Consider the following 19,503-nt stretch of genomic DNA (forward strand, 5'->3'; position numbering starts at 1 on the left):
GAGGATTATTCAGCGCCGTCCGTCTGTCAGGAACAATATGCCACCTGCAGCTCTCGCCACGCTGAGTCACGTCGTTAAAACTTAAAACCTTTAATGATTGAAGACAGAGCAGCTCTGGTTTTTATCGCTGGGTCTGAGAGACACAGCTCGTCCTGCAGAGACTGAACAGAGAAGCATGACGTTTCCCCATTAACAGACATTTATCTTTAGCATCCTCCAGAAACAGATTACAGCTTCTTGTTTTGGTTTAAAGGAAAGTTTAACTCCTGCACATTCTGCCTCATCTTTGCTAATTCACGCGTAACCAGAAATATCCCCTCTTCTGTTTCTTAAAATACTATCGTCCACATGTAACCGCGCAAATCTGCGGCTTGAAGCACGTCAAACCCATGTTTTGCAGTGTTTCATGAAACCAGCCAATCAGAATGAACCTCTGTCTGTGATGGTTTGTATGAAGGTAAATTTGGTGCAATATGAATTCAAAGTCTCAGAGAAAGATGACCATAAATTTTAGTATGTGTAACTATAAATTTGAAAACTTTAAAAACATGTTTGAAATATGTCAAACAATGTGCTGCAAAAAACAGCAAAACTATAAAAAAAAATGTTGGGCAGTACTATCCATTTAAGTAATTAAATTCAAGGATTTTTCAGAGTTTTCAAATTTCAAAATTGTTTGAATTTTTTGCAAAATTTTTTTTTTATTTCAATGCTTTGAAATTTCCTTTTTTTTCTCATTTTAAAATCTGTGCAATTTTTTTGATCTATTTTTTTGAAAATTGTTGCAAATTTATGGAATTTCACTTTATTTTAAACTTTTGCAAGTTTTTTACTTTCCAATTTTGTTAAACCTTAAAAAAAAAAAAAAAAATAAAAAAAATAAAAAATAAAAAAAATCAACATTTCAAAATCAATCAGGGCTGTCATTTTAACGCATTAATTAGATTAATTAATTACAACGCAAATTAACACGTCATAAAAATTAACGCAGATTAATCTGGATCCCAAACCTGTGAGGCGTTCAAAGACGCACTTATTTTTAAATGTCTGGCATTTACAAACTGTTTGTCCTACATGAAAAAAGTGGTGTTCTCAGATTTTCAAATTTCCGACGGTCCCTGAATGTATCACATCTAGCAACATGCTTTGAACCGGGGGAAGAGAGAGCGCTGTTAAAGGATAAGTTCAGTTCATACAGCTTTTACATTGTTTATAGAATGAAGTAGAACAAAATACTCACCAAGAAGGTTTTCCTGATCCAAGCAGTGCTTCAGGAGGTATTTAGATCCAAAATCGTGCAGCGGACGTTCGTATGATGGGATCCATCGGGGCATAGACAGCACCGCTCCTAAAACTGCGCAGTACTCTCTGGAGCACTGACTCCTTTCTTTGAGGGGCAAACGTAAACAAAGTCTTCGTCAGTTCAGAGGTCAGTACAGCCACACAGCGCTGTCTGGAGTGACACAGACTGCAGCAGAGGACTAACCCGGAGCCGACCATGATGGAATATTGGTGAAAAACATGAGTTTTTGGACGATTAATGCAGTTTTAAGGAGCAGCGCTGTCTCTGCCCAGATGGATCCCATTATACGGACGTACGCTGCACGATTTTGGAAATACCTCCCAAAGCACTGCTTGGATCAGGAAAACCTTCTGGGTGAGTATTTTGTTCTACTTCATTCTATAAACAATGTAAAAGCTGTATAAACCAAACTCATCCTTTAAGGGGACTGCCGTCCACATCTCGTTTATTCACACGTCCTTTTTGAAAATCTACAGAAAATCAACCGTTTGCTCAATTCTGTAAAAAACAGATAATTTTACACTCTTTACTGCACTAAACAAGCCCTGAATGATCGATAAATGTCCTGTATTTAAATCTAAAGAATTCTTTGAAAATTTGCTTCCATCTTCCTGGTGTCATGTTTCAGCTTGGGGCTGCTCTGCACCAATGAGCAACAGTTTGTGTGTTCAGAGCATGTTAAACTGAGAATACTTCACTTTTCTTTGACCCAAGACTTGAAAAAAGTGTTTTGTACATAGTTCCTCACAGTTTTTAGCCTTTAGCCCTGGTTCTCCTGACCTCATAGAAGTATAGAAGTTCATATTGCAGTGAAAATTGAGTCCACATCGAGTAAAAATGTGACAGAAGCAAAAACCGTCCTAAAAATCAAATCAGCTTATCTTAGGTGCAGGACTGTGTAGATTTTGTAAAGATAGAACCATAAAACTTTTTTCATGTGTTCCTTATGCCTCAGGGTACCTAAAAATGTGTTGTAAATATTCCCACCTTATTTTTAAATGTTCTTTTAATGTAATTTTAATGTCCTGGAATTCAAATTCTTTATTTTGGGACCTTAAGCAGATATGAGATTAAAATGCGATTAATTAGATTAATTAATTACAAATCCTGTAATTAATTAGATTCATTTTTTTAATCGCCTGACAGCACTAATACAGTTACAGGTCTTCAGATTTATTTTTTGCAAGTGTACAAACCCACTGCTGCGAGTGCTCGAAATTGCAATTTCTGCACACTCTCACTTTTGCACCCCTTTGTCTGAGATTTTGGGTGCAAAACAAATCTGAAGTCTCAGACCTGTAACTGTTGAATTGTATTTGCAGAAAAAAATGTCTTCAACTACACAACTCCTAAAGCACTTTTATTTGTGGATGCACTTTTTTTTTTGTTACACATACGCAAATTTATGGGTATCTTTTACTGAGACTTCAGATTTGTTTTGCACCAAAGATCTCAGACAAAGGGGTGCAAAAGTGAGAGTGTGCAGAAATTGCAATTTCGAGCACTCGCAGCAGTGGATTTGTGCACTTGCAAAAAATAACTCTGAAGACCTGTAACTGGTGAAATGTATTTGCAGAAAAAAACATCTTCAGGTATGCAAAAAAAAAATTCTTCAACTACACAACTCCTTAAGCGTTTTTATTTGTGAATGCAAATTTATAGTTGCACATACTCAAATTTATGGTCATCTTTCTCTGAGACTTTGAATTGGTATTGCACCAAATTAACCTTCATAGTTTGGCTTTGGGTTTGTGTTTTGTGTATTTCTGGTTGTGGTTTTTGAGTTTCTTGGTTATTATTATTGTTTCTTGTTTTGTTTCTTGTTAGTCTGAGTTTCTCTTGTTAGGTGTTTCCTGTTTGTCTGTAGTTCTTGTAGTTCTGTTTGGTTCTTGTCCTGTGTTGGTCTTTTCTTATGTTTATTCTTAGTGTTTCTGTGTTTTGGATTAATCCAGTCTCTGTCTTTAGTTTCCCTCTGTTTGGTTTATTGATCCTTGTGTTTATTGGTCTCAGTGTTTCCTGAGTTCTGTGTCAGTTCGTGTTTTATCCTGCGTTGCTGTGTCCTGACTCCTCGTTAGTTTTCCAGTGTTTTTTTGGGTTAGTTTCTTTTGTAAGAGTTTTTTAATTGGACGTTGGATTTCGGGATTTTTGGTGGAGTTAAATAAAACATTTTTTTTTGTTAAATCTGCAACTTGGTTTTCCACCTCCTTTTGTTTCCTGCTCAGGATTCCTGACACCATCATTCAGCTGTGGCGTTTGCAAACTAAACCAAACTCAGTTTCCTGGCGTATTCATGATAACATGAAACTAGAGTTTACCAAATCTTTTCACTTTTTTCAGAAAGCATTGTTTTTAGTAACCTAAAACTGCGGTTTGGTGTGAACGACAGGACCAAACGTAGAAGCATAGATACGTGGTTTCCCAGATACCCGGCTACATGTGGACACGGGCTTATAGAGGCAGCAGTTGAAACAAAAACTGTAAAAGGGTTTTCTTAAACACTGGGGAGAGAAAAACAGTTTTTTTTTCTTTTCGTGACAAGGGACACCAACACAACATTTTTTTAACTCTTTTTTTAAAATTTTATTTTAATTTGCAAAAGTTTTGAAAAAAAAATTGAAATGTAAAACATTTGCAAAAGTTTTAAATAAACTGAAACTCCATACATTTGCAACAATTTTCAAAAGATTAAATTTAAAAAATTGCCAACATTTAAAAAATTTTTAAAACATTGCAAAATTTCAAAACGTTGAAATAAAAAAATTCTGCAAACAATTCAAAACAAAATTTAAAAACTCTGAAAGGATCCTTTAATTTGATTACATATATTGGTAATATTGCTCAATTCATCTTTTTTTTTGCTGTTTGCTCACATTGTTTTACTCATATCAAGCATTTTTATAAAGTTGTCAGGTAAATGAATCAATCCACACAGAGTTAGGGATTCTTGATGCCCTCATTTAGCTGTGACGTTTGAGAAAGAGACCGCAGCCGAAACAAAAACTAAATAAGGGTTTCCTGAAACATCAAGGAGAGAAAAACAGTTTTTCCTTTCATTGCCGGGGACTTCAATACAACAAACAATTTCAAAACATTTCAAATGATTTTGAAATGTTGATTTTTTTTATTTTTTTTTTTATTTTTAATTTTTTTATTTTTTTTTTTTTTTTAGGTTTAACAAAATTTGAAAGTAAAAAACTTGCAAAGGTTTAAAATAAAGTGAAATTCCATAAATTTGCAACAATTAAAAAAAAATAGATTAAAAAAATTGCACACAGATTTTAAAATGAGAAAAAAAAGGAAATTTCAAAGCATTGAAATAAAAAAAAAAATTTTGCAAAAAATTCAAACAATTTTGAAATTCGAAAACTCTGAAAAATCCTTGAATTTAATTACATAAATGGATAGTACTGCCCAACATTTTTTTTTTTAGTTTTGCTGTTTTTTGCAGCACATTGTTTGACATATTTCAAACATGTTTTTAAAGTTTTCAGTGAAAGAAATCCATCCACGCAGAATTAAGGATTCCTGACACCCTAAAAAAACGTTTTTTTCTTTTAGCTGTAAATCACGTCAAGATACTATGGGGGCACCAGAGGGACAAATTAGCACTGTAAAAAACAAACAAAATAAACCAATACCCTTCTCTTTAAGACTCTTCTTAATTCTCTGGCTCTTTACGAGAAATGATCGTAGAAAACTGGAACTGATCAACACGTCTCAGTTTCAGCCTCTCAGGTGTGAAAACGGCTCTCTCACTCTGTTTCATGTCTCTGCAGGTGAAATAAAAACACTCGTGGACTCAGAGCTCTTCTTCTAAAGAGCACATGAGGTCAAAGTGTTTATCAGAGTTTGTCTTATTCCCTCTGATCTGTCAGGAATGTTTCAGACGTCCATGAATCTTTCAGTTTCTCTGTTTTCAGACTCTTCAGAGGAATTTATCTCTCGTCATCATCAGCTCTTACGATCGCCGTCCGTCGTTAGGATTCGTGCTGAAGTTTAACAGCTTCTCCTGAACGCCGTGTAATGTGGCGCCGTTAACTCGACAGGACGAAGACGTTTAGTGTCGTTTCATGTCTCTGCTCCTCCTCTTCTTCCTCCGTCTGCTTTTTACAGATGATTTCCCCGACAGCTGAGACGCCATGATCAAACCAAGTGTCGGATCAGATTTGGAGAATCGGTCACGCTTTGACTTCCTGAGGAGACATCCAGAGTTGGACTTTTTGGTCAGAAACACGTTTCAGCTTCAGCTTCACGATCAGACGAAAGCGTGGTTTCATTTCACCGACGGCTGAAACATGAAAACAGACTGAAAACAGACTCAAAGCTTTGTCTCTCCACGCAGCCAGCACGCTGAGGTCACCGACCTTCAGACTCATCTAAAAGCTTTTTCATTATCCTGCGTTTGAATAGACGCGCGGTGTCACATAATGCCCTACCTGCTGATGCTCCGGCTCTTTCCTGTCGCTGAAGAAAGGATCAGAAAGAAACGCTTTCTCTGCTCGGAGCTCTGGCAGGAAAATTGGCACATTATCGTGTCGACAGCTGCAGTTTCAGTTTTTGTTCAACTCTGAGGTAAAATCCATTCAAGTGGAGATTTATTCCCTCTGTTTGTGGACTCAGTTTACACATCAGACCTAGTCCTCCTCTTTTTTCACACTTAACAAAGTGAAGTGGTTGAATTTATTGGGCAAACATGGAGAAATTGACGTCGATACCAAACCAGACGGTTTGTGTTGAAACTAACAGCAGCTGAAGTAAGACCAACGGTCTTCAACCTGTGGCTCTGGAGCCTCATGAGGCCCTTTGGCTCCTCTGCAGTGGCTCCTTGTAGCTTTAAAAAATATGACTGAAATAAAGAATTGTTATATTTCTTACAGAGGGTATTGATGATTAAAGACAATGACACTGAATTAAATCCTGTGTTAACATTTAGTTGCACTGAATATGCATCACCTCTTACAGTTAAGTTTTCCAATTTTTTAGACATTTTTGCCACTTGTTTTTGCAATTGTTTTGTCATTAAAAAATAAATAAATACATTTTTGAAGATATGGCAAAATTTTGAAAAAATTTTTTTTGTAATAACTGATGATTAAAAAAAAATACTTTAATTCCCTTTTTAAAAAAAAAAAGAAATTGAAAATTTTTGGAATTTTTACGTTTTTTAAAATAAAATTTAGCAAATTTATAAAATTAATTTTTGCAACTGTATGACTTTTTGGCAAATATTTGAAATTTATAAAAAGTAATTTTTGCAATTTTTGCCACATTTTTAGATTTATTTTTATCTAACATCTTCATCCCATCTGTCAATAAAGCCTGCCACCGCTCTACTTCACCTCCTACAACATCAACAGCCCACCAACTTTCTATGCACCTGTGGCTAACCTCAAGTTTTACAGCCCTGGGAAGATAACTACATCTACAAAAAGACTAATCTGGAAGAAAATACAGATTTTAATTCTGTGTGGATGGATTCATTTAACTGACAACGTGCTGGATTAATATACATGATTGATATGTGGCAAAAAAAAAAAAAAAATAGCGAGTTATGAGGGTAAGCAATAGATGAAATATTTTCAGACTTTTTTGTTTGAATTTTTTTTAATTTTTGCAAATTTTTGTTTCCATTGACCGTGTTTCTCAACAGAGGGTCCGTGTGCAAATTCCTGAAAAACAGGCTGAAGTCAAAGCTTCTCAAAATGAAATGATGTTCTCACTTTGGGGTCAAGATCAGGGATGAGATTTGACTTTTAACAACAAGTGTCTTAGCTCGCTTTTCACCTTTAGCCCTCCGTTCTTAGCTTTCCACCCTTAGCTCTCAACCCATTGCTCAACCCATAGCTTTCTTTTCTTAGCTTTCCCCTCTTGGCTCTATACCCTTAGCTCTTCACTCTTAGCTTTTCACCCTTAGCTTTCCTCCCTCAGCTCTACAACCTTAGCTCTACTCCCTCAGCTTTCCACCCACTTAGCTTTCAACCCTAGCTTTCCCTCTTGGGTTTCCCCTTTTAGCTCTACACCCTAAGCTCTCCGCTCTTAGCTTTCTACTTTAAGCTTCCACATTAAGGTTTCTGCTTAGTTTTCAACCCTAAGCTCTCAGCTCTCAGCTTTCTGCCTAGCTTCCCGCTCTAAGCTTTCAACACTTAGCTTCCCCTCTTGGCTTTTCCCTCTAAGCTTTCCACTCCAAGCTTCTGCTCTTAGCTTTTCCCCCTTAGCTTTCCATCCATCACTCCAATCTCTTAGCTTACCTCCCTCTAAGCTTTTCCTTCTAAGCTTCCCCTCTTACCTTTCCCCTCCTAGCACTACACTCTTAGCTCTTACCTTCTAGCTTTCCACTCTAAGCTTCCGCTCTTAGCCTTCCACTCTTAGCTTTCCGCCATTAGCTCTACACCCCTAGCGCTACACCCTTAGCTTTTCACCCTTCGCTCTACATCCTTAGCTCTCCACCCTAAGCTTTCCGCCCATAGCTGTCCACCTTTGGCTCTCCACCCCTGGCTTTCAACCCTTAGCGCTCCACCATTTACATAACACCCTTAGCTTTCCACTCTTAGCTCTCCACCCTTAGCTCTCCACCCCTAGCTTACCACTCATAGCTTAACACCTTCAGCTCTCCACCCTTAGCTTTCTGCCCATAGCTTTCTGCCCATAGCTCTCTGCTCATAGCTGTCCACCCTTAGCTTTCCACCCTTAGCATTCCACCCTTAGCATTCCACCCTTAGCTTTCCACCCTTAGCTCTACACCCTTAGCATTCCACCCTTAGCATTCCACCCTTAGCTTTCCACCCTTAGCTCTACACCCTTAGCATTCCACCCTTAGCATTCCACCCTTAGCTTTCCACCCTTAGCTCTACACCCTTAGCTTTCCACCCTTAGCTTTCAACCTTTAGCTCTCCACCCTAACCTTTTCGCCCATGGCTCTCCACCCTTCACTCTCTGCCATTAGCTTACCACCCTTAACTCTACACCCTTAACTTTCCACCCATAGCTCTCCACCCCTAGCTTTCCACCCCTAGCTTTCCACCCTTAGCTTTCCACCCATAGCTCTCCACCCTTAGCTTTCCACCCTTAGCTCTACACCCTTAGCTTTCCACCCTTAGCTTTCAACCTTTAGCTCTCCACCCCTAGCTTTCCACCCATAGCTCTCCACCCTTAGCTTTCCACCCTTAGCTCTACACCCTTAGCTTTCCACCCTTAGCTTTCAACCTTTAGCTCTCCACCCCTAGCTTTCCACCCTTAGCTCTACACCCTTAGCTTCCCACCCTTAGCTTTCCACCCTTAGCTTTCCACCCATAGCTCTCCACCCCTAGCTTTCCACCCTTAGCTTTCCACCCTTAGCTTTCCACCCTAAGCTCTCCACCCCTAACTTTCCGCCCTCAGCTCTATACCCTTAGCGCTAAGCCCTTCAGTCTTTGCCCTTAAGACTAAGCCCTTAGCTCTCCACCCATAGCTCTACATCCATAGCTCTCAGTTCTTAGCCCACCCTTAGCTTTCCACCTTTAGCTCTCCACCCTTCACTCTCTGCCCTTAGCTTTCAGAGGTGAATGAGCACCATTAGTTTGTAGGAGCTGATATGAGGAGCACTGATGGATGAAATTAGCCTGTGCTAACAGCAGGGGGCCCGTGCCCTGCTGATCAGAAGCTGCTGGTCTTAATCAAAGGCCTGAGGGAGGCTGAGCTTTGTTACCGTGTGTTTTTATTCTCCGTCTCTGCTGGTTTTGTTCCTGCAGAGGTTAACAGCTCCGCCCGCAGCGGGCGTAGTGAAGATGGAGCAGCAGATCAGACTGTGTGAAGAAGACATCGTAAATCCTCTCAGTCTTTGCTGAATCTCTCTGTTACCTCTTCCTCTCTCAAATAAAGCTCCTGGTTTATTTTGTGTTTCACTCTTTGTTCTCTTGTTAAACTCGAGCTCGGAGCAGCGAGGACTTGAAGTGTTTCTCTGAAGCTGACCCTCAGACACGGACCTGACGGTGATTTTAGAGATATTTCTCTGCAGCCTTCCTCTCACATGAAGAGAGGGAAACCTCGGCGATGTCAGGTTTTAGAAAGACTCACTCAGCCGTCTGCAGGATGTGGAGAAATCTGCTTCTTCTGATGATAAACACTCACAGGAAGTTGCTGGATCTCTTGATATGTTGATGATGTGCTGGTTTCCTTCACAGGAGAAGACGACCGCCTGGCTCTGAAGGCGAAGGTGACGGTGGCAGACCTGTTCAGGAAAGACTTCAAAGTCCACTATCCCAACGCCAAATGGATCAGCGGTGAGTCCCAGCTCTTCATGAGTTTGTTTTGAGTCTTTCTGATTCTTGGTTGTTAAAGTTTGATGCTTGAAGGTGGATTCACTGACTTCCTATCCTGGGTGGTCTCTTTTCAAACCTTATTGTGGGATCGAAACGAGCATCAGATTGTTTCATGGGTCTCAGGAACAAACACAGGTTTATCCTGCTGTAGGCTGCTTGTCTGAGTAAAGGTGTGACTTTAATACACACTGAAGTGGAGATTTATTCCCTCTGTCTTCAACCTGCAGCTCTTTGACTCCTTTGCAGCGGCTCCTTGTAGCTTAAAAAATATTGTTAAAATAAAGATTTTTATTTTTCTTACAGAGGGTATTGATGATTAAAGACACTGACACTAAATAAAATCATGCGATAACAATTTGTTGAACTAAATATTCATCACATGCTGGAATATAGCTTTCAAACTTTGGGGGGAATTTTGCAGTTTGTTGGACTAATTGCATTTTTAAAAAAATATTTTTAATATATATATTATTTTACTTTTCCAATAAAGAAAAAATAAACTTTTTTTAAGTTTTGAAATTTTAAAATTCTTGCAAAATTATGTTTTTGAAACAGCACGTTTTTTTTGCAAACAATTAAAATTACATTTTTATGCCAATTTTTTACAATTTATCTTTATTTTAGTTTCTGCAAGTTTTTGCAAACAATTTAGATTACATTTTTTATTTTTGCAAATTTTTACAATTTATTTTTTTTTAATTCTGCATGTTTTTACACATAATTTAGATTATTTTTTTTATTTTGTCAATTTTCATAATTTAGTTTTTAAAAAAATCTGCAAGTTTTTGTAAATATTTAAGATGACATTTTTTGTTTTGCCAATTTTTACAGATTGATTGTTTTAATTCTGCAAGTTTTTGCAAATAATTAAGAATTCATTTTTTATTTTTGCAAATTTTTATAATTTATTTATTTTTAATTCTCCAAGTTTTTGCACATAATTTAGATTACATTTTTTATTTTTCCAATTTTTATAATTTAGGGGTTTTTTTAAATCTGCATGTTTTTGCAAATATTTTCAATTACATTGTTTATTTTGCAAAATTTAATTTTTATTTTTATTTTTTATTTATTTATTTATTTTTTTACAATATACAAAATCTTGGCACATTTTTGAAAACCAGTTCTTTTGTAATTTTTGCACATTTTTTGAATGTTCTTTTTTTTTTATAAGTTTGCAACTCTTTGAAGTTCCATAAATTTCCCAAACTTATGAAGTTTATGACATTACATTTTTTTCTTTTTTTTTAATGTCTCCAATTTTTTTTTCAAAATAATAATAGTTATAAAAAACTAAGATATCACATATACAATTTTATAAACACAAACATTTTTTTATTTAGATAATTATTGACTATATTTCTACTATGTATAATATTTTATACACTTTTTTTTGTCTTTATTGTGAAGATAAAGTGGATTTTGTGGCTCCTGAATGACTTGGATTTATATTAATTCCACCAAGCGTCTCAGTTTAGTTTGTCTTGGTACGGTACACACTTTGTAGCAAGCTCTTGGGGCTTTTTAAGGATGAAGAAACACAGTCTTACTCTTCATCATGAAAAACTCAGCGTTGGTCTGAGCTGAGTTTGGAGGAGAGCAGATTGAGAGAAGTGAAGACAGAGAAAGCAGATCCAATCTGTTCAAACAGCCAGAAACCAGAGCAGGGATACACACACTGAAGGAAAACAAACTAAAGTCTGCTTTTACTGTGAAACAAAGAAATAAGAAAACATCAAAGCTTCTTAATTATCATAATTACACTGCTTCTAAAAATAAAAGTCACTTTCAGCGTCACTGCAAACGTGAATCACTCTGATTATAACAGTAAACATGTGATTAGCTGAAACGTTAAAGGTTGTTTCTCCTTCATCGTCTTCGTCATCACCATCTGTCCTCGTCTGTTTGTAGAGCTGTTTCTGTACATTATGAGTGTGTGTGTGTGTGTGTGTGTGCCCCGCCGTGTCACACTCCTCTAAACGATTTATTCCATATGCTTCAATAGCTACTCAATTACCTGTAACCACAGCCCTCATTTTCCCAGATCAATGGCGGCGCGCGGAAGCTGCTGCTGTTACAATTCATCACCACCGATTTTCAAAGGCTTGTTTTTTTAATAACAGCGTGAGGCGCCGCTACACACACTGACAGCACCGCGGGGCGCCAATAAGAGAAAATTATATACTTTATTTCATATCAAGGTACAAACAGCTCGTCTGGGCCGGGCGCGGCGTGGAGGAGAGATGTGAGGAGTCTGTACAGCTGAAGGATTAATGAGCTGGATTTTCTTCTTCTCTGGTGCTCGACGAGGCTGTCTCCTCCAATCACAGGATGGGAGACAGCTCCCAGAAATAACACAGCTGTTAAATCTAATTCCAGCGGTGAAATGTGCGAGCCTTCCTCTGCGTCTGGCTGTAATTAGAGCGCTGAAACCTCTTATTTATGACATTAGTGACAGGATGGTGGCGCTCCTCCTCCAGCCTGGCCTGGTTTCTGTGTTTGTTTGAGCCGCGGCCCCCGTGTGGGCCTGGAGATGAGCCGGCTCTCAGGGGGCTGATTTGTGGCTGATTCTGGCTGTGACCCGTGAAAGTTGTAAACAAATCGATCACGCTCCAACGAGCTTGTTGAACATCACAAACTGTGGGAGAGCTCTTCACATCTGGACGCTAACATCTGCTTTTTCAGTCTCAGGGAGGAGCTGATGTGTGCGTCTGTCGTAGCAGAGGGTTCGTTACACAGAGAGATGCTGATTTAATTCTCCTTTCTGGGACGGATTTCAATATCTGAGTGTTTTAGAGCTGCTGGTGCAGACTCAGACTCTTACCGAGGAAAAGCAGCTTCTGTCCAAGCTGACGTAACGGAAACACAAATCCTGAGTCTAAAGGTCAGAAAGGTCTTTTTAGTTTATTCACAATTTCATTCAGAAAAAAAATAGTGTGACAAAGTGATTTTAATTGCAGGTGCTGCCATCTAGTGCCAGAGATGTGCTACTTGTTTTTTTTCTACATCCAAAATATCGTAGCCAAAGCTAACCACGGCTCATTAAAGCTTTTTAGTGAATCCTTCTTAGCCTCACATATCCCAAGATTCATTGCACATGAACGCTGAAGATGATGAGACGCAGGAACATGTTTTCAGCAGGTGGTGCTGGGGAAAAAAAGCAGGAGGGGGTGACGTTGACGGATGTTGAATTTATTTCTTAGTTTTGAGCACATTGTATTTCATTTTACGAAAAAGTGAAAAATATATGAATTAATTACTTTATCAAAATTAATTAAATTAAGCAATGTAATTTAAAATAACAGTGAGAGTGTGGGCTTTTAGCTTCGCTAGGGTTAGGGTTAGCACCCACACAGTTGAACCCCAGAAGGAGTCTTGTTATGTCTGAAAAAAAGAAAGTTTAAAAACATGCAGATTTAAAAAAAAAATTGGAGCTTCAAATATTTGCTTCTTTTTTTATAAAAAAAAAAAACGATTGAAAATGTGCAAAAAAATCCCCAAAATTTGAAATTTAAAAAACTGCCTAAGTTTAAAACATTGCCAAATAAAAATGAATTTTCAAAAAATTTTAAAAGAAAAAATAATAATAATAATTAAATAAAAAATGCTATGTTCATAAATCTAAATTTTCTGGAAAAAAAAAAATAATTAATTTTTTTTATACATTTATTTATTTAACAGGGAATTCAAAAAAAGTTCAATCAATTCAGTACAATGCAGTACATACTGTATTTTAATTTTTTTTTTGGTCCCATCTCCTCCTTAGTGCCCGTTCAAATGCTAAAAATGTTTGTTGTTGCTTAACTCTAACGTGTATATTATGTTTCTTTACTCTATCAATAAAGGAAATAATGTTAATAATAAAGTTAAAACGTGTCTGAATAATAGTGAAAACATCCTGCTTTAAATGTGAGGTTTTGGTTTACGGGGTTGAAAAGTAATGTAAGGGCTCTGTAGACCTGGACCCAGACCATCTCAGTTTAGTTTGGCCTTTGTGGTCTACGCAGGCTACGAAGGCCAAGTCCTCTGAAGGCTGCAGACCCTGAATTGGGACAGCTGTTTTTCGTACTTTCCGAGATGTTTCTGTACAAAGTTATACTGCCATCTGCTGGCCTGGCATGCTAACTACATCATTCTTTGCCTAATTTTGTAGATGCATGTGCATGGAGATTTTTTTTAAGTTCATCATATGGAAAAAGATTTTTTTCAAAAACTTTATTCCGTCCCTCTGGTGCTCACATTGTTTCTTTTCTTTTTTTTTTTTTGGAAACCCTTATTTTAGCCTCTGTGTGAAACACTTTATTTGAGCTGCTGTCTCTTTAAGGCTCCATCGTCCAAAGACCACCTCTCTCTGATTGGCCTGCTCTCTGAAGGCCAGAGCGATGGTCTGTCCTTGGTGTTTGAGGCCCCAGTCCTTCAGTCAGTATCATGAATCATAGCGGTTTGAAAATCTGCCCCTGTTTTTCTGAACTGTTCCTTTAAATCCATGTTTTAAACATGTGGAAGCAGAATTCAGTTGCTGTTCTTTCTTTAGGACGTTTTCCTGAGGACTCAGTCTTTTCATAAGAAACGCAAAGAACAGGAAGACAGCAGAGAAAGCAGGGAAACAATAATTCACACACACACACACACACACACACACACACACACACACACACACACACACACACACACACACACACACACACGCAGCAGCCGGCCTAGAGACAGGACCTGTCATTAGAGCCGTCCACTCTTTCATCTGCGGCTTTCTGCGCTGCTGACAGAACCGTCCTTGATCTGAGGTATTTTTATCGCGTCGTTAGATACCGCTGACAAGGAGGAGAACAGAGGGAGGAAAGAAGATCCATCAGCTGATTATTTCGTCTTTGTTAGCGTTGACGTTTTAACAGACTGAGCTGCATGCTGGGCAGGGTTTGGAGGCTCTGAGTGATTTACCTTTTTACCTGATTCATGTTTTCACCTCAACTTTCAAGGAAGTGATCCATCGTGTTACGATGTTATTGATTCTTTATGTCAGGGGTCTGCAGCCTTTACTTTCATAGGAGACATTTAGCCTCAGCTCACCTGGATTAAAGTCAATCAGGAGCCACAAAATCTACTTAATCTTCACAATCAAGACAAAAAAGGTGTGTAAAGTAATATACAAAGTAAATATCTAGTGAGTATTTATCTTAACCAGACATTTTGTGTTTAGTAAGTTGTATGTTAACGTTTTTTTTATCTTTAATAAATTTGCAAATACTTGAAAAAATAAAAAAAATAGAATTGTCATTAATTTGATGAATCTGTAAAATATATTAAATTTGAATTAGCTGCAAAACTTTTTTTTTTAAATAATTAATACTTTTTACAGAATTTGTCAAAAAAAAAAAATAATAAAAAATGTCCAAGAATTTCAAAATTTCCAAACTTCATAAATTTGCTTGTTGATTTTTTTTGTTGTTTTTTTAATTATTTTATTGTTTTATTTTTTAAAGAAGAAAAAATAAAAGAAAATATATTTGAAAATGTTCAAAAATTAAAAAAAAAATCAAAATTGAAAATGAGTGCTTAAGGTTGGTATATTGGCAAAAAAATAAGTAAATAAATAAAAAATAAAAACAAAAACAAATAGATAGATAAATAAATAAATAAATAAAATAAAATAAAATAAGATAAAAATAATTGCTAGATAAAAAATAAAAAATAAATTAAAAAAAAATCACAAATGTGCCTGATATGTATTTAAATTATTTTACAAATTTGGCAGAAATAAAAAAAAAATTGAAATTTGAATTTAAAATTTTTGTGGTTTTTAAATTTAGAAGAAAATCAGTAATTACAGAAATTTGCAGAATTTAAAAATATATTTGTTTTTCTTTAATTTAAAAACTTAAAAAAATAAATACATTAAAAAAATTGCAAAAAGTTTAAAAAAAATCTTTAATCATCAACACCCTCTGTTAGAAAAATAAAAATTCTTTGTATTAATAAAATTTTTTAAAGCTTCATGTAGCCACTGCAAAGGAGTCAAAGGGCCACATGAGGCTCCAGAGCCACAGGTTGAGGACCCTTGTTTTGTGTAAATATTCAGACATGTTTGACAGTTGCACCTCCATCAGTATTCTGAGCATGCTCTGTAGCCTTCGCCACACGTCTCTCTGGTTAGGTAATTGCACAGTTAGCATTCTCTGCTGATTCCTCACACACGCCTCTTTCATCTGAATCAAACTGACACAGTATCAGCCTCGCTCTCGCCCAAAGGTGAAGCCCGCCCTGTGCGACAAAACGCCAGCACTCCCAGCCGCTGTTTCCTCTGTAACCGCCACGCTCCTTTGTTCGCCTGCCGCTCCAGTACGCCTCTCAAAGCCCAGATGTTTGTTAAATACGACGAAGGGGGAGCCATTTGTTCAGCTCTCCATCCAGAGTTATCACGGTGACTTTGAAGAGGACTCGTGCCTGTGCTGGAGATAAGAGTGAAGCATAGAGGTGTTTGTTTTCCCGCCGTGTGTACACTTTGTCGTGCATGTCGGGGAATGGCCTCGTTCTCAGATGATGCACGGCCTCTTCTCTCTAATGTTTATGTAAAGCAATCACTTTGGAGAAGATTAGCCAGTTGTCCTGTTCTCTTATTGACTTTTCATAGCTCTGCTCCCGTGACACAACATGAGTAATGATGTGAATGTCATTTCTTAATGGACTTCTGCAATGGCTCTTTTTCCAACCAATGAGACGCATCAAATTAGCCCATACACTGGCTGTTAGCGTGGCGCTATGAGTGGGTGTCACACACAGTCACAGTGAGGAGAGTGTTAGCGTCACATGAAGCAGCAGACGTACACATCCCCACTCGAGATGGCCCACTTTCCCCGCCACATCTGATGCTTCACCCGCGAGGACGTCTCAGCACAGACTGAGTTTGTTTCTTCTGAAGGGTTGAGACGAGACGCGTTTGACAGAAACAAGCTGTCACAACACGCTGATGTTGTTCAGAGTTTAATACCAGGGGAGGAGCAGACAGAGAGGAAAGCAGACTTTGGATTATACGTCAGCTTCAGCGCGTCTCATGATAAATTCACCAGTCTCCCGGCTCCTTAGATGCTAACTTTTCAGGCGCTATGTGAAGCGTCAGATGTCATATTTGATCCAAGTTTGAGAAACACAATTCAGGAAAACAGCTTTTGCAGTTTACTGTCTCTGACATGAGGCTGTGTAGACTCCTTCCTCCTGAGGATGCAGAGATTTGTCTTAAAGCCTGGATTTAACCAGAGCTCGACATCTACTTTTTTACCCACCAGCCACTGAGGCTAGTGGTTTCCCAGAGAGACTAGCCACTTAGCATTTTCACTTGCTACAATTTTATTGTTGGATGATCATGTTTAATATGATTATAGCTGACAATGATATGCTGAAGTTGTACTAGATTTAAAACCTTTTTAGATGTAAATGACCCCTGAGCACACTCAAATACAGACTACATAAAAGTTTGACATCACAGATCGTTATCAGGTATTCAGCTCTGATAAGGTTGTTCTCCTTTTATATGAAAATATGCAGATTATTAAGACAAAGTCATTTAAAAAGAAGTTTATTATTGGATTAATTGAAAGTTGTGAAGGTTGAGGATCGATTAAAAAGATAAAAACTAAACTGAAAAAAAAAAAACACTAGAAAGAAACACTGTCTGCTTAAATATTTATTTACAACTGTTTTTTTAAGTCAAATCAGTCAAAAACTGCATCATAAACAGGAAAACAACTATATGTCACACTGGACTACATGCCCCATTTATTTAGATTGATTTGGTTTGCTAACAGCAAGGGTCTGCAACCTGCCAATGTTTTTTTTTTAATTTAATTTTTTGTAGTTTCATTTTTTAATTTCTAATATTTTTTTGCAAATTATTCCATTTCCCCTTTTTTGAAAAATTCTTAAATTCTTGCTTTTTTTTTGCAAATTTTGATTTTTTATTAAAAATTTATGAAAATTGGGCAAATTTTTGAGATTGTAAGTTTTATTTTTTGGCGGATTTATTAAATTTTGGCATTTTTTTAGATTTCAGAATTTGGGGAATTTTGGGGAATTTTTGCACATTAAAAAAAATATGTTTTTTTGTAAAAACTTTGCAAATTTTTTGCAAATTTTATTTTATTTTTCTGAAAAGCTCTGCAAATTATTTAATTACCCCTTTTTTAATTTTGTATTTTTTTGCAAATGTCAAATTTTTATGAAAAAAATATGACAATTTATTAGTTTTTAATTTTGGAAAATTTATCAAATTTTGGAAATTTTTGTTAGATTTCAGAATTTGGGAATTTAGGGAAATTTTTGAACATTTTGAAAAAGAAATATTTTATTTTTTTTGTAAAACTTTGCAAGCTCTTGCAATTTCAAAATATTTGATACATTTTTAACTTCTTGAAATGTCATAAATTTTGCGGGTGAGATCTGTGCAGTGTAAGCTGATATGAGCTCCATCTGAAAGACATCCTCATTTTTAAAAAAGTTACAGGAGTTTTTTCACCACTTTGTGGTTCAAATCCCAGAATCTGTTTAGGATGGAGAGTAAAAAGGTTCAAGTGAACATTTAAATCACGTTATCAGGCAGTTAACACCGGGAGCCATCACATGTCCAAGCCAGAGGCTGGAGATGAAGTCTGAGCGCCTGTCAGCAGTTACGTCAGCAAAAGACCCCTCAAATGGACCAATGAGCAAACACTGTGTGCAGGCAGTGCTTATGGGAGTTGTAGTTTTGTATTCTTGTATTGCATCTGGTTTAGTATTTCGCATACCGTTTTAGAAAACTATTGTGGTTAGTAGGACTGGCAGTGTTAGTGGCGGGTTGGCGGGTGTTAACGTCCAGCCCTGCCTAGAATGGGAATTGATGTTGAAACCACATGTGATGAAGGTTTGTCATCATGCTTCTGTGCGTCTGTCATGCTTCGCTCTCCAGTCACCTTACTCCCTGATTGGCTGTTGTTTGGCTCCATGTGACAGTCCGCAGAGTGTGTGCTCAGCTGTTCCTGATCAGATTGTAAATATTGAACATGTCTGATATTTATGATGTGAAACCATCGAGGCTCCAATCCTCTTCAGCTGCAGATCACACAGAAGTGAAATCAATCCAAACGTCCTTCACACCACAGCAAAATCTGGCAAAACAATATGGAGCAATCAGATTTCAGACTGACTTTTGCTGACTTTTGTGAAAACCAGGAGCTGAATTTCATCCAATTCCAGTTTCTTCTGATGAAGCACACACATGAAGGCAGACCTTATTCTTTAATCTGTTTAGAGCCCACAGACCTGCAGCAGGGTCTCTGCAGTGGCAAGGTCAAAGGCTGCACAGACAACTTTCAGGGTTTTCACAGGCAAAGCCCCCAAGGTTATGAAATGTGCAGCTCTGCAGGTCTTTGAAGTGTGAAAGTTCAGAAAAACAGCTCAAAGCCCAGTGGTATAAAACCTGAATGACTCGGAGCTGAACAGGGCTACACGCTGTTAGCTTTGAATCCCAGGATTGGGTTTGGAAACCAAGCTTCAGGTGCCAAAGGTTGGCATCAAATGTTTGGGTGAGTTCTGTTTTTTTTTTTTTTTTTTTTTGCTGTGTTATTTTCAGTATTTGGATAAACTGGTCAGCTCTGTGATGAATAAAAACAAGCGACTGTAAATAATTTGGTTTTCACAAAGGTTATCTGCTGGGACCAAATGTCCAAAATTTTACAAACAGTGTTTATCATCTTTATTGTTAGCCAATCCTAAGTTTTTCTGCTTCTGTTCTGAGGACTGTTAGCAGTTAGCTTTAAATCAGTTTGCAGACTAGGCTATAAGAGCATTTTGAAGACTAGCCTATGGGGATAGTTAGCTGACAAGCTTACAAAGATATCTAGCAGTTAGGCTTAGAAATATAATCAGTAGACTAGC

General features: G+C 37.3%; 1 protein-coding gene across 5 annotated transcripts in view; it reads left to right on the forward strand.

Annotated features, from left to right (window-relative positions):
- Nucleotides 1–19,503, forward strand: part of dpp6a (dipeptidyl-peptidase 6a) — a 329,725-nt gene that overhangs the window by 249,362 nt on the left and 60,860 nt on the right. For all 5 annotated transcript variants that reach the window (XM_074693088.1, XM_074693089.1, XM_074693090.1 and 2 more), the window contains one exon: nucleotides 9,463–9,561. In XM_074693088.1, coding sequence (XP_074549189.1) covers nucleotides 9,463–9,561 — 99 coding nt within the window. The remainder of the gene's footprint in view (nucleotides 1–9,462; nucleotides 9,562–19,503) is intronic.

This window comes from Halichoeres trimaculatus, unplaced genomic scaffold (assembly GCF_033239565.1).
Source record: "Halichoeres trimaculatus isolate MK-OKI-2021-1 unplaced genomic scaffold, fHalTri1.1 fHalTri1_scaffold_18, whole genome shotgun sequence".
NCBI classification, from domain to species: Eukaryota; Metazoa; Chordata; class Actinopteri; order Labriformes; family Labridae; genus Halichoeres; species Halichoeres trimaculatus.